The sequence below is a fragment of the Nicotiana tabacum genome, chromosome 18 (assembly GCF_000715075.1).
Source record: "Nicotiana tabacum cultivar K326 chromosome 18, ASM71507v2, whole genome shotgun sequence".
Classification (NCBI taxonomy): Eukaryota; Viridiplantae; Streptophyta; class Magnoliopsida; order Solanales; family Solanaceae; genus Nicotiana; species Nicotiana tabacum.
Genome location: NC_134097.1, coordinates 150,252,936 through 150,268,974, shown reverse-complemented (window position 1 = coordinate 150,268,974; position 16,039 = coordinate 150,252,936). Strand labels below are relative to the sequence as shown.

Here is a 16,039-nt window from a genome sequence, read left to right as displayed (position 1 = left end):
CAATATGCTTACTCCTTTTATGGCTTCTTGGTTCCTTAAAGTTTGCAATTGCACCACTATTGTCACAATAAAGTACAATTGGTGCTTGAACCGAAGGAACCGTGTTAAGCTCTTTCAGAAAGTTCCTGAGCCAAACAGCCTCTTTAGCTGCCTCAGATGCAGCCACATATTCGGCTTCCATGGTGGAATCAGCAACACATGATTGCTTGATTCTCCTCCAACTCATGGCTCCACCTCTTAAGGTAAAATCTTATCCTGAGGTAGATTTTCTAGAGTCTCTATCTGACTGGAAATCAGAATCAGTATAGCCAATGGGTGCAAGATCACCTGAGTGATACACCAACATATAATCCCTAGTCCTCTTCAAGTACTTGATTATATGCTTAATAGCAGTCCAGTGTTCTCGACCAGGGTTAGACTGAAATCTACTAACCATGCCAACAACAAAGTAGATATCAGGTCTAGTACATAGCATATCATACATAAGACTCCCTACAACAGAAGCATAAGGGGCCGCCTTCATCTTTTCTATCTCATCAATCGTTTTTGGGGACTGATCTTTTGATAGAGAGATTCCATGTCTAAAGGGGAGAAACCCTTTCTTGGAATCTTGCATGCTAAACCTGGTGAGAATAGTATCAATATAAAGTGCTTGGGACAAGCCTAATATCCTTTGCTTGCGATCTCGCAAAAGCTTGACCCCAAGGATATGTGCTGCCTGTCCCAAGTCTTTCATATCGAAACGTGAGGACAACCATTCCTTTACTGAAATTAACATGCTCACATTATTTCCTATGAGCAAAATATCATCTACGTACAAAATCAAAAATGTAATTTTATCTTCATTCCACTTCTTATAGACACAAGACTCATTTTCACATTGATCAAAACCGAATGTCTTAATCGATGTGTCAAAACAAGTGTTCCATGCCCTAGAAGCTTGTTTCAATCCATAAATGGATTTCTTTAATTTACACAACATGTGCTCATTGTCACTTTTTATGAAACCAACTGATTTTGCCATATAGATGCACTCATCAAGACTTCCGTTTAGAAAAGCGGTCTTGACATCCATTTTCCATATCTCATAATCGTAATGAGCAGCAATGGATAAGAGAATCCTAATGGATTTAAGCATGGCTACCGGCGAAAAAGTTTCCTCATAATCGATTCCTTCTTTTTGAGTAAACCCTTTTGCAACAAGCCTAGTTTTAAAAGTTTGCACTTTTCAATCCACTCCTCTTTTTTTCTTATAGATCCATCTACAACCTATGGGTTTGACTCTAGTAGGTGGTTCTACAAGATCCCATACTTGATTAGAGTACATGGAATCCATTTCAGATTTCATAGCATCAACCCATTTATCAGCATCTGCATCATGTAGTGCTTCGTCGTAATTAGTAGATTCTGTATTAGGCTCTTCAGGGATTCTATCATAAGATTCTCCCAAGAGTGCAAACCGGAGAGGTTTTCTAATAATTCTCCCACTACGACTAGTCACTACAGGTGGAGGCTGATTTTGTTGTTGAATCACATCATCAATTCTTGGAACTGAAGCCTCAATGTTATCCTTCATACCTTGTGGTGCTGGGATATCATTAACTTCTTCCTGGAGTGCAGGTTGCATAACAATTCCAGGTTGTTCAACAATCTGAGATTGCTCAACAATCTGAGGTTGCTCAACATTACTCCCACTACTTTGGGGTAGTGAGATGTCAGGTAATTGCTCTTGTGCAATCTGCTGCCTATTGACATTTCTCCCACTACGATAATACAGTGGTATGTCAATACTAGCTTCTGGGATACGTTCTAGAGATGTGTCTTTAGTTACTCCATCGTTTAATTCCTGTAAAACTAGTTTACTTCTAGGAATATGGTTCGTTAGATAGTCCTCTTCTAAAAATCTGGCATTTGTCGTAACAATTACCTTCTTTTCTTTGGGACAATAAAAGAAACCGCCTTTTGTTCCTTTTGGATATCCAATAAAAATGCATACTTCTGTCCTTGATTCCAATTTATCCGCTTTCCCTTTCAGCACATGTGCTGGACAACCCCAAACCCGAATATGCCGTAAACTTGGCTTGCGCCCAGTTCACAATTCTACTGGAGTTGAAGGTACTGACTTTGAAGGAACCAAGTTTCGAATGTAGTTTGCTGTTTCTAAAGCATATCCCCAAAAGGAAGAAGGCAAATCAGAATAACTTAACATTATTTTACCATTTCCATAAGGGTACTATTTCTTCTTTCTGCCACACCATTTTGTTGTGGTGTTCCTGGGGAAGATAATTGAGATGTAATTCCATTATCTGATAAGTATTTTATGAATTCCGCAGAAAGGTATTCACCACCACGATCAGATCGCAATGTTTTGATATATTTATCATGTCGTTTCTCTGTTTCCGTCTTAAATTCTTTGAATTTATCAAAGCATTCAGACTTACGTCGCAACAGATAAATATATCCATATTTTGAGTAATCATCTGTGAAAGTTACAAAATACTCAAAACCACCTCTTGCTTGTATATTCATAGGACCACACAAATCAGAGTGAATTAATTCTAGCTTATCACTGGCTCTATTTCCTTTTGAGGGAAAATGTCTCTTGGTCATTTTGCCTTCTAAACAGGATTCACATGTTGGTAGTGACTCCACTTTCAATGAACTCAAAGGTCCATTAGAGACCAATCTCGAAATTCTATTTAGATTTATATGGCCTAGACGTAAGTGCCATAAATAAGTTTGACTCAATTCAGAAATACGTTTCTTTTATGTGGTAGATTAATGTTATTTAGTTCTTTTGGTTGTTGTAGCACATGAAGAGATATATCAAGAATAAAAAGTTCATGTACTCTAGCAGCAGTGTAGATAAAACGTTTATTAAACTTAATAACAGCAGAGTTATTAGAAAAATAAACATTATAACCATCATCCATTATTTTCGAAATCGAAATCAAATTCCTTCTAATAGAAGGGACATAGAGAACATCTTTTAAAACTAAAACTTTATCACTACTAAACGAAACTCTAATATCTCCTAAAGCTAAAGCTGGTGCTAGCTCGCCATTGGCTTGAAAAGCGCAAACTTCATTCTCACTTAGCCGCCACGTTTCCTGAAACCCCCGCAAAGTAGTGCAGATATGGTTACTGGCTCCCGAATCTACACACCAAAATATGGTAGAAACAGCCGCTAAACAAGTTTCAACGACATTTAAATTTGAATTACCTTGCTTATTCAACTTTGCCAGATAGGCAGGGCATTGATTCTTGTTATGCCCAGGTTGCTTGCAATGATACCACTTGCCTTTGGGCTTTTTCACACCAGCCGCACCACCAGGTGCCAGAACCTTTTGAGCCTTCTTCTTTTTCTTATTGCCTTTCGACTTAGAAACTGAAGCTTTCTCAACATTGAGTGCCACAACTGGAGCTTGTTGTTTGATAATAGATTCTGCCGCTTGCAGCTCATTCAACAATTTCGCTAGTGACAAATCCATTTTGTTCATATTATATTTCAAGCGAAACTGTTGAAAACTGTCAGGTAGAGTCTGCAGGACCATCTCAACTTGAGATTCCTTATCAATCACAACTCCAAGGACCTCCAGTTCATTCAGAAGACTCATTAGCTTCAGAACATGGTCCCTGACCGATGATCCTTTAGCCATCTTGGTGTTTAAAAGGGCTTTCATGGCTGTCTTCTTAGCTGCACGATTTTGCTCACCGAACACCTCTTTGAGACTTTCGAGCATATCATAAGCAGACCCTATAGACTGATACTGATATTGCAAAACATTCGCCATATAGGCAAGGATGTAACATTGCGCCATCTCATCAGCCTTAATCCATTTGTCACAGGCCTTAACCTGATCATCAGTAGCATTTTTTGGTTTTTCTGGGCACTCCTCAGTGATTACAAATTTGTAACCTTCAGCAGTTAGGACAATATCAAGGTTCCTTTTTCAGTCTAACATAATTCGATCCTTCTAACTTGTTTTGGTTCAAAATTGAGGTAAGTGAGTTGAATGAAGACATGGTTAATCTGAGAGATATTCACATTAAATAGACATTAGTTATGTATTTAGAATGATCAAAACGGCACATTACACATATAACCATGCTTATTGAACAGTTAGATTCGTTAGGAAAACTTAACTATGCATGCAAAATATATGAATGATGTAAGATATTAACCCCATAAATTTAAACAGGACCAACTCAGATGGAGAGTAAACTGTTAATTTAAGATAGGTAAATATTACTTTTATAAACTCTAGTTTCATTCAATCAACATGTAACTCAGTTGGAGAGTTAATACAAGTAATGAAATAACTAGAGGCAAAACTACAGTAATCATCTATAATGAATTTATCCGACGTGGAAGAAGACCTATGTCAACATATAAATTCATTATATTACTGTAAAACATGATTGGAAACAATGGGAATTGAACCCTACCATCACAGATTTCTATTAATATTTTTTTTATTAAAAAAATTCCAGAAAATAGAAAAAGGCCAAAACTCCATCCAAACGACCCCGAATGCCCAAAAAACGACGTACATCATCAACATCGCTTATGAGTTTTTTTAAGTTGGGCCGTTTCCGATGAACCTACCAAATTTGAGATCAATTAGAATTCGACAGAATTTCAGAATTCTACGCGTGACTAGAATTCTATTTTGGTGTTTTAAGGGTTTTTAATTATTTTGACTTGTTCAAATCACATAATATACTGATGTTTGTTAACACATGATTTGAGAACTCAAAATAATTTTTTTTTTATTTAATAAAAACGTGTTTAAACAGAATTGTAAAAACAATATGTTTTCACTAGTCAAAAACGGTACTGTTCATAATTCTGTATATTAATCCAAAAATACAGAACTAATATCATACAAAAAAGTCAAGTTTATATTAATATAACACTATGATTATGAATAGAACGCAACTAAAATAGATTAATAGTATTAATTCACTGTTTATGCATATGTATATTAGCCCATAATTACAGCATTAATAGCATTCAAAAACACAGTCACATTTTTATCAAAAAAATTGCTATTCAGCAAAAAAAGATAATTCTAACAGACTGTTATTTAAACATAACACCACTGTTTATACATGTGTTGATTATTTCATAATTTCAGAATTATAGAATTAAGATACTAATAAATACAATCACGTTTTTAACATAGAATAATCATCCCAAACATGTATCAATAAATAACATGTTTTAATATTACTCTATGCATGTTGTATTACATTATCTAGTTAGATGTAAGACGGCGTCTGATACCAATTGTTAGAACATACGCAGTGGAAGCAAGCATACAAACCAGGCATCAAATACATGTGAACTAGACAACGCAATAGTAACGAGATTAGAAGCACTAACCTTTTGAAGCACTTGCACAAACCTTCCAAGTAGCAAGAATCCATGGCTGCAGTCTTCTGCTATTTGCCTAGTAAAACCTTGGACGATTTTGTTATTGGGTGGGCAAGAATAATACAACTGAAAGGTAAATTATTAGGTGAAAACCAGTCTTCCTTTAATAGTGTCACGACCCCAAATACCGGTCGTGATGGCGCCTATCACATTACTAGGCAAGCCAACCAGTCCTCTAACCACAACCCATTTCCTTTAGTAAGAAACCATTTGCAACACGAGTTTTAAACATTGATTTCATAATAAACGTTTAAAATGACAGAAAATATGCGGAAGTCAAAATAATAATAAACTACACAGCCCAACTGATCTGGTGTCACGAGTCTAGAGCCTCTAATGCAAGTCCGAACATCCTACTACATAGATAGTCTAGAAAATACTGAAAAGATAACAAGATAGAAGGGAGAGAACAGGGCTGCGAACGCCATGCAGCTACCTCGAAATCCCCGACAGAAAACTGAACCAGCTGAAAAATGCTCACTCGGCCGCTCGGGCACCTGGATCTGCATACAAGGTGTAGGGAGTAACGTGAGTACGCCAACTCAGTAAGTAACTAAAGTAAATAAGGTCTGAAAGTAGTGACGAGCAGTTCAAAAATACATAACGGAATAACCAACGAAATAACATGTCATCTTTACAGTTCAAAAATCAGTTTTCGTTATAAAACCACATTTCCAGTTTAAACATTTGGAACCAATTACTTAGCAATATATCAAATAGAGGCTTATTTAAAAAAAAGAGTGAAATTAGTGAAAACATCATGACAAGGACTCTCGGGCAAGGAATCACTCAGAATCTCGCCCTCGAGCAGCCTCTCAGTCACTCGTGGCTCAACTCTCATCACTCAGTACTCACTCTCAGCACTCGGCTCATTTATATCTCATAATAATAGAAATCATAGTAACTGCTGCGGCGTGCAGCCCGATCCATATATTTATAGTCGACTATGGTCACTGGGGTGTGCAGACTCCGGAGGGGCTCCTACAGCCCAAACGTTATATCGCTGCGGTGTGCAGCCCGATCCAATATATATATCGATGCGGCGTGCAACCCGATCCATAATAAATATACATATAATATCCTCACAATTGGGTTCTCAACCTCTCTCAGTCCTTAACCTCACAACCTCTCGGGCACAACAACATGAATCCGGGAACTCAGCCCAAACAGTCCTCACAATTAGGAGTAAAGCGATAAAACCAGTTTTAGCTTTTAAACAGGTAAAACACGATAGAGGATATGCTTTTAGCAAGTAAAGCGAGGAAAAACAGTCAAAATGCTCCTAAGGGTTTCTACAGGTCGGCACAAGGCCTCAAACATGGCATACAACCCATAGTACAATATAAATATCCAAAATACGGAATAACATAGTATTTCCAAATCAAATACGCAGCTTAATAGTCGCTACGGGACAAACCAGGTCACAATCCCTACCGGTGCACGTCCACGCGCTCGTCACCTAGCATGTGCGCCACCGCTTTTATCAAAACAAGTCAACTACCAGGGTTTTGTACCCTCAATTCCAGATTTACAATGGTTACTTACCTCAAACCGGTGAAAATACTACTCCGCGATGCCTTTGCCCCTCGGATCGGCCTCCACTCGCAACGAATCTATTCAAAATCAGAATCACGATGTCAAAATATGCTAATGGAACGAAGCCCAAGCGAAAACAATCGAAAAATACTAAAAATCCCGAAATTAGCAAAAACCCGAGCCCCGGACCCACTTCTCGAAACTCAGAAATTTTCACATCATTAGATTCCTTACTTCCCCACGAGTCTATACGTATCAAGAATACCAAAATCGGAGTTTAAATGACCCCTCAAATCCTCAATTTAAGTCTTCTTAAACTCAAGCCCTAATCCTTTATTTTTAGCCCTTTAATTCCTTTAATTTCAGTCTTAATTCATGAAATATTACCATAGAAGTGTGTTTTAGGTCCAAAAATCCTTACCTTAATGAAGTCCCTTTGATTCCTCTCCTCAAAATCGCCCAAAGTTCCCAATTCCGAGTTTAAAAATGGTTAAACCCTTAAAAAATCGTGAAGGAAGAAATATATACATTCTGCCCAGGCTTTTCCGCATCTGTGGCAGACCCACCACATCTGTGGTACCGCATTTGCGGTCAAAACTCCGCTTCTGCCGAAATTCATTAATCCAGCCTAAACCACATCTGCGGTCTATTAGTCACATCTGCGACTCTGCAGGTGCGGTCCCTCTACCGCATTTGCGGTTCCAGACATTCTTCCCAAGATCCGCTTCTGCAGCCAATCCAATGCATAAGTGGCGCCGCACCTGCGGTCCTCAACCGCAGGTGCGAAAACACCAGAAGCAGCAAAACTTTAGCAGCTGCAATTACACTACAACTTCCCCGTTAACCACCCGAAATCATCCCGAGGCACCCGGGACCTCAACCAAAAGAATCACATAACCCAATACCTTATTCAAACTTGTTTCAATTATCAAAACACCCCAAACAACATCAAATCTACCAAATCACATCAGATTCAAGCCTAAGATTCTAAAATCTTCCGAAATATGCTTTTGATCAAAAACTCAACCAAACCACGTCCGAATGACCTGAAATTTTACACACATATCCCAATTGACACAACGAAGCTACTGCAACTCTCGAAATTCTATTCCGACCCCTATATCAAAATCTCGCCTTTCAACCAAAAATTGCCAAAATATCAATTTCGCCAATTCAAGCCCTAGTCTACTCCGAACCTGCAAAACTCATTCCGATCACGCTCCTAAGTCACAAATCACCTCCCGGACCTAATCGAACCATCAGAACTCATATCCAAGTCCTCTAACACATAAGTCAACATCTAGTTGACTTTTCCAACTTAAGTCATCTTAAAAGAGACTAAGTGTCTCAAACTTCACCAAACTCATTCCAGACTCGATCCGACCAACTCAATACCACAAAATATGGATAACGAAGCATAAAGAAGCTGAAATGGAGGAAACAAAGCGGTACTCATGAAACAACTGACCGGGTCGTCACAAATAGACCCGAAATTAAGCCACAATAGGGGCTCAAAAACGTGTAGGATTCTGCATGTAGAATCCTACTCTAACTCAAAAAGATAACTTTCTCTCAATCTACTTTTTATCCAAGTCTGTCCAAGTTTTTACTAGGTATAATAGGGACCACAGAAATAATAAGAGGCTACTACTTATATTATTAATTCAAAATTGGCATGAATTAATTCTTACTATAATTAATTCCAATTTATTCCACTAAAAAACTGCAATTGAACTCCTCAATATGAATTTCGAAAATTCATTAATACTTATTTTAACTCCCCATGTTAAGATTTCAAATATCAGTTAATTAAATTAAATCACTGAAAATTTAATTCAATTAACTAATTAAATCCTTTATAATTCCGCTTAAACTATTTCATGTGATGGATACAAAATCCACCAGCCGAGTTTTCACATGAAAACTTATAAGCTTACATAAAGGGGTATCATCAAACCCAAAACCGAGTCATGAGTTCTATCAACTAATTATTATTCATAAATGCTATTCGTATTGTCCAATCTATTAGGCATATACTAACTCTAAATAGAGTCGTACCTTTTGATAAATCAAAACAATAAACAAATTACATTGATCATAATAACTATATCAAGATTGTGATATACGATAAATTATACGATAATCTTGTGCTACAATCATCAAGATATTTTGTCCAACAATATCTTTGATTGTGAACATAGTTTATTAATTATGAGAACCAACAATTTAATCTTCTGTGCATGAGCTAAGACTTCATACACTAAATTGTCTACCACATAACTAAAAAGACACACATGTAACAAATGATCTATTTAAAATAGTACTTTATTGAATTGAATAAATTAAATAAATAATTGTTCCATAAAGAATAAATTATAATACTATGTCTAAACTGCATGGTTAATAGTATATCCCAACAGTATTAAGAATGACAATTGTACAATTTATAAGAAGAATGTATAAGTTATACTGGTGCTAATTACCCCACCCTCTATAAGGTATAAGTTATTGCGTTGTTAAAATTAACTTATACCTGATTTGCTAACCAAACAAAGTATTAAGGTAGTATTAAATTTATATACCACCCCTGTACTTTCTTATACCTCATACCAAATGACCCCTTAAAGTGTAATAACCTTAAGTAACCACTATTTAGCGATAAAAGTGTGCTTACATGACATATCATGGATTTATTGATTTAATAATTTGCTTAAATAAAACAGAATATTTATAGAGAGCTCATTTGATCGACTCAAATTAATTTTGGATTTAAGACATAACTAGTATTAGCATCCGCGCGAATGCGCGGACACTAACCATGTAATATATTTGAGTTATTTTGATTATATGTAAATAATCTTAAAACTTAAACTTTCTCTATTAAATATAGATAATCATTGGGTATTAATTAAGAAACACTACCTTCAAATTGTAGTACTATTCCATAAGATTTCGGTTTCTTGATTTTATCCATGATATGACTTCTATTATAATAATTTAAAAATTCTACAAAATTCTAAAATATCTTATCTTTTTATTTTTAAAATTACATTATATTTTTAAAAATAATCCCATTTTGCAATAGTTTGTTTACATTTTAAAAAAATATTTTATGTCATACCAGTTTGTTTTTAAAATATACTTTTTGTTACACTTAAAAATTACTATAGAAACTATCAATTAGAAAGTAATGTCCCTCTTGTTGAATTCGAAAAATAACTTTCACATAATCTAGTGATTCAAAACTGATATTTTTCAACAAAAAATATTAAACCCTTGCAATGCTGGCTTGACTGCAGCTAAATGAAGAGGTTTCAACTTATACCCTTCAATTCCTAATAGGTACTAAATTAAAATTAATGATAGCAATTGTATAGCCAAAATTTTGTTATTTCTTTGATGTTAATTTATACAAATTGACTCTTCAAACAAATATTCTTCAAAAAGGAAAACTAATAATTTTTTTGAATATTGACTGATTTTTGTGATGTTTCATTCTCCAGCATGTAGGTAAACTTTTATATATGTAAGTAAACTTTTATTTGATTTTTAAACTCTTTTTTATTATCTGGATAACTATAGACGTGTACCCTATATATTATATTTATTTTAAAAAAAATTCAATTTATTCAAATATAGCTATATTATTTTAAGGAACTATAATTATAGGATTTTAAATGTGAAAGAGTTTTATAGTTATATGGAATAGTTTTTTTTCTTTTTTCCACAGGCGCAGTAGTATTTAAATAATCAGAAAAGATAACAAAAGTTCCTAGCATGATTGCATATGATCATTAACCGAATTAAGTATGATAACTTGACTTCTTTTTTATTTTTATTTTAATTCAAATCTAAAAAATTTATCTATAAATTCATAATTATTCTTTAATTCAAATTCGGTTATATATATATATATATATGACTAACATAGTTAAATATAGAATAAAGTTACCATATACTATTTGCATTTATTAGCTTGCCACTTGGCTTAACCATAATGCCAATTATATATGGTAACTTTATTCCTTTAATATATATATATATAGATTATCTCACACCGTGAAATATACAGATGAGGTTGATTCTATTATATATAACATAGTCAAATATAGAATAATGTTATCATATACTATTTGCATTTATTAGTTTGCCACTTGGCTTAACCACAATGCAATTATATATGGTAATTTTCTTGCTTTAATATAGATATAGAAGATATAGATTTTCTCCCTTTCTTTTCCGTTTTTCTTTTCCTATTTTTATAATTAAATTTTACCCCTCTAAATTTGGTAGTAGAATAAAAGTCTACTAATGATTTTATTCTGATTTTGTTTTCTTTTTTGGCTATTTTTACTTATCTTTGTAGGTGATATACTTATCCCAATGTATGTATCCATATCATATAAATACAAGTAACAATGGCTCTCTAATTATTGAGTCATTTAATGAAATCTATCATGGTATCAGATTAGCCAGCAAAATCCTCTCTCATTTCTTCTTCTAAGCAGTCACGTTTTCTTCTAAATCTTTCCCTCAACTCCAGTACTTTCCCACACCATTTTTCTTTACTATGACATCATCTTCACCCTATACTTCTAACCCTATATCTAATCCTGACAACACTATTCCATCCTCAAGCCTTACTGATGCTTTCTCACCTCCCCCTTTAACGTTTTCTCATCTTATGTCATCCCTTTCTTCCATGACCTCATCAGTACCAAGCGATTTATCTGCTCCTAGTTTGCTTCCATGTCCTACTGCTTCTACTATGCCACCTATATTTCCATGTGCTAGTTCATTAGACTTAACTACTGCCTCAAATTTTCACTTTGTTATTGCACTAGCAGCGCCTAATGTCACCAACTTGGTAACAATTAAGTTACAATCTGTTGGAGATTATCACACATGGCGTACTCAGTTCACTTCCCTTCTCATATCTTATGATTTCCTTGGTTTTGTCGATGGTTCTATCCCTACTCCACCCCCGCTTCTTTGCGACGCTACTGGTTCGCAACAACCGAATCCAAGCTATCGCTCGTGGGTTCGAATCGGTCAAAGTGCTCGTTCTTGGATCTTTGCGACCTTGTCGCGTGAAGTTCTTATCGACGTCCATCTTTTACCATTTTCCGTGATATTTGGCTTTCCTTACACCATAGATATATAGATGCTATCCAAGCTAAAGCAATTGAACTTAAGAGACAACTCACTACTTTGAAGAAGACGACATCTATGTCAATTGATCAATATTTGAGAGAGGCAAAACAATTGGCTGATTCACTTGCAGTCATAAATTCTCTAGTTTCCTCGCAAGATTTCATCGATCATGTCCTTCTTGGATTAGGAAAAGAATACGATACGATGGTTGGTATCCTCACTCACTTCCCTGGACATGTATCACTTGAAGATTTATGTTCTAAGCTCCTTTTGCATGAACAACGGTTGCAAGAATCTGATTCTACCATCTCTCATCATGCATTTGCTACCCAGAATGTTCAATCAAATTCTTCTAATATGTCCAGCAATGCCCTTTTCAAGTAATCGTGGACGGGAAAGATCCTCATCTTTTCAAGGTCGAGGTCGTGGTGGAAGGGGCCGTGGTTTCTCTGGTCGAGGTCCCTCGCAACTGTCTACTCCAAATAATCTTGCTCGCAATGGTCCTACTGGTCAGCCTCTGTCAGGTATTGGTGGTGTTTCTCTCACTCCTTATAACTCACAATCTGGTAGTACATTCTCACCATCCAGTGGGATCTTAGGTCCCTCACCCTCACCCATTGCTTGTCAAATTTGTGGGCATCCTGGTCACACTGCCTTACAATGTCAAAATCGCTTCAATCATGCTTTCGTTGCTAATGATCTTCCTAAGTCTTTTGCTACTATGTCTGTTGGTGAACTAAATGACGCTACTTGGTATTTTGACACTGCTGCGTTCGCTCACATGACTCCATCTGAAGGTAATTTTATACAAAAGAACCCTTACACTGGCTCTGATTGTGTTTTGGTAGGAAATGGTACATTGCTTAACATTAAAAATATTGGCTATGCTCAGTTGCCTTCTACATCTCGTCCTCTACACTTACAGTCTATATTTCATGTTCCTCACTTCGACATAATTTGATTTCTGTTAAAAAGTTATGTAGGGATAATAATTGTAAAGTTGACTTTGATGATTCTTCTATTTGTGTGAAGGACAAGGTAACGGGGCAACCTCTCCTTCAAGCTTCCAGTAAAGGTGATATTTATCCATTATCGTCCTCGTCTGTGACTTCTCCTCCTCAGGCCTTTGTTGCTCTACGTCAATCCGGAGACATCTGGCATCGTCGTTTAGGTCATAATGGTAGTCGTGTTTTGTCAAGTCTTAGGAACCATAATTTTATTACGCTACTAAATTCCTTTAGTAATAATTGTGTTTCGTGCAAGTTAGGAAAGTCTCAACGTTTGTCCTTTAACTTAGTTGCTCACCGTAGTTCTTTTTCTTTAGATATTATTCATTCTGATGTTTGGCAATCGCCTGTTTTATCAAACTTGGGTTTTCGATATTATGTTATATTTGTTGACGATTTTTCTCGATTTACATGGTTTTATCCTATGATGAGAAAATCAGAAGTTTTTTAGCAGTTTTGTACATTTCAAAAACTCGCGGAGAACACTTTTAACACTAAAATTAAAACTTTTTAAAGCGATGGAGGTGGTGAATTTGATAATAAGGCTATGCTTCAACGTTTTTCTAACTTAGGTATTTCTTTTCGTAAATCATGCCCAAATACTCCTCAACAAAATGGGGTGGCTGAACGAAAACATCGCCACATAATTGAAATGGTGTGTACCATCCTTACAGATGCTCATTTGCCATCTCAATTTTGGGTTGATACTGCTTTTTACGCTGTTTATACTATTAATAGATTACCTACCCCTATTTTAAAAAGACTTTCTCCATTTGAAAAGCTTTTTCATACACCCTCTAACTATAGTTTTCTTCGACTTTTTGGTTGTGAATGTTTTCCAAATATATCTTCTCAAGTTTCTCATAAGCTTCAACCACGTTCTATCCAATGTATTTTCCTAGGTTATGCTTTTAATTATAAAGGATATTGTTGCCTAGATCCTACATTTGGTCGTGTTTATGTCAATCGCCATGTTGTCTTTCATGAATTAGTTTTTCCATATTTAGCCCCATATTTAGCCCATATACACATGACATCAAGAATCATGTCATGCGTATATGTACACAATTCACAACACTTCGTTTATTTAAGAAAAAGCTTGGCCAAAGTCGCGCAAACGCGTGCCTTAAATTTATTTGAAAAATTGTAATCATGTCAGGCAAACATGTACGTAATCAAGATAGTAATTTTAAAACCTGCACCTACAACATTTCTACGAATGTTCATTATTCTTGCTAAATTTTGAAATTATTGTAAGGCCCAAAATTACGGAGAAATTTTTTTCTATACCAACCTCCTACGGCCCAACAAATGAAGCCCAGAATTATCATAGGATGTGAATCCTTCAAATTTTAAATCAAAGTCCAAATACTGTATTTCCAGATCACTCACACCCAACTCTAAACCTCGTTCTTATGTGTCCAATCATGGTTCTTCATTTTTTATTTACTATTTAATACTTTAAAATTGATGCATGAAATTAATATCCTTCACTCTTGTATCTACTCACACATATAGATAAAACTAAGGATAAATTAAAGTAGGATCAATAATAAATAAAAAAACTAACAAAAAAAATGACAAAGCATGTAGCATTTAAGAGCGTATCTACCATGTTGGTGAAGTTAGCAAACAGTTTTAATGGGCAGAAACAAAATGATATTCAAAGCCAATATAGTGAGAAGGCAAAAGTCCAACCTTTGTATTAATGAATTCGAAGTTGAAAACTTACATTTGTCCGAGCCAAACAAATCCCCGACTATCGGAACGAAGATCGAACAAGAAACTAGCAACATCGGAACCTCGAACGCGAAACTACTCCGGCGACCACGATGGAACTCAAACTTAAAAATTGCTGCTGCATTTTTGAGAACGGGAGATGAAGAAAACCAGTGAAGGTTGCTGTCAGTGAGGAAGAAAGCGAAAGAGAAAGTTTGTTCGATTTTTTGTTCCCTTCATTTTCCAGATCTTGATCCTTTTCCCCCTTCGTATTTAAGTGATCTCGACCCTTTTCCTTCTCTGTTTTTTCGTTTTTGTATGTGTTAGATGTGTGTGTGTGTTTAAGTTGTTGGGTGTTCTGAGAAATCAGAGATTTGGCTGTTGAAGGTTCCTTCCAAATCGGTGGGGTGCCTCCATTTTGGGAGCTTCAAAGTTTTGGGGACTGGTTTTATGGAACAAGAGATAAGTTTCTATGGGATTTATATGATGAAGTTATGAAGAAAAAATGGAATTTTAATGTTGTATGGCTACTGTGATTTGCTTGAAGAAGTAGAAGGAGACTTTCTCGATCTTTTTTCCTCTCTCCCGTTTTTTAACCCCAATCCCTGTTATTTCCTCCCCTCATGCAGCTCTCTGTGCTAGATATATATAGCATGTGTGTGTGTCGTGCAGTGTATTAGTATGAGGATAAGAGTGGTGAGCTGTTTTTTTTTTGGAAAAAATTGTGAGAATGGATTTTTGTTTTTTTTTTGAAACGGAAATGTGCATGTCAATCCAAAATGTAAGAATGAATTGGAGAACAAGAAAATATGTGCACATGTGAAGTTAGTTACAATATGGATGGAGAAAAATCTTTGGCTACCTGTCCCAATTTTCATTGGTTCTTTTTTTTTTTGTATTTTTTTAAATATAATCCAAAAATTAAAAATACCACACTAATATTTTAAACTAGAAAAACAAAATAAGAAACTACTAAAAAAGTATAAAATTACTACTATTATTAGAAGAAAAATATATTTTTTGTAAATTTTCTTTTCTTTTGCAAATAAAACACAACTATTATCTCAAATGTGACTCTCTTAGTGTAATTTTAATTTTATCAAATAAACCTACTAAAAGTGAAATAAAGACTAAAATATCAAGATTAAACTTAATTAATATTTAAATACTAAAAGTAAGTGAA

General features: G+C 35.3%; 1 protein-coding gene and 1 long non-coding RNA gene across 3 annotated transcripts; both read right to left on the bottom strand.

The window, feature by feature from the left end:
- Nucleotides 1–250: 250 nt before the first annotated feature.
- On the bottom strand, nt 251–5,433 carry LOC142172762 (uncharacterized). The gene is made up of 4 exons (XM_075236442.1): nt 5,412–5,433; nt 2,850–3,919; nt 1,326–1,846; nt 251–1,205 (listed from the first exon to the last, which is right to left on the bottom strand). Exons 1-4 carry the CDS (start codon nt 5,431–5,433, stop codon nt 251–253), a joined length of 2,568 nt encoding a protein of 855 aa, XP_075092543.1.
- Nucleotides 5,434–5,708: 275 nt separating this feature from the next.
- LOC107809254 (uncharacterized) lies at nt 5,709–15,696 on the bottom strand. 2 transcript variants are annotated; one of them, XR_012701812.1, is made up of 3 exons: nt 14,870–15,630; nt 6,986–7,053; nt 5,709–5,943 (listed from the first exon to the last, which is right to left on the bottom strand). It is a non-coding gene; the product is annotated as an uncharacterized LOC107809254 (long non-coding RNA). The 2 variants fall into 2 exon arrangements; XR_001653370.2 differs by lacking the exon at nt 6,986–7,053 and having other exon boundaries at nt 14,870–15,696.
- Between the last annotated feature and the right edge of the window lie 343 nt (nt 15,697–16,039).

Bases quoted from the DNA above. Each gene is read 5' to 3' on its own strand.
- LOC142172762 (XM_075236442.1), bottom strand. From the start codon at position 5,433: ATGGATTCTTGCTACTTGGAAG. The intron at 3,920-5,411 runs GTTTGTGCAAGT...TAACTGCTGAAG, and splicing joins GGATTCTTGCTACTTGGAAG to GTTACAAATTTGTAATCACT. The intron at 1,847-2,849 runs GTACATGAACTT...CTAGTTTTACAG, and splicing joins TTATCTACACTGCTGCTAGA to GAATTAAACGATGGAGTAAC.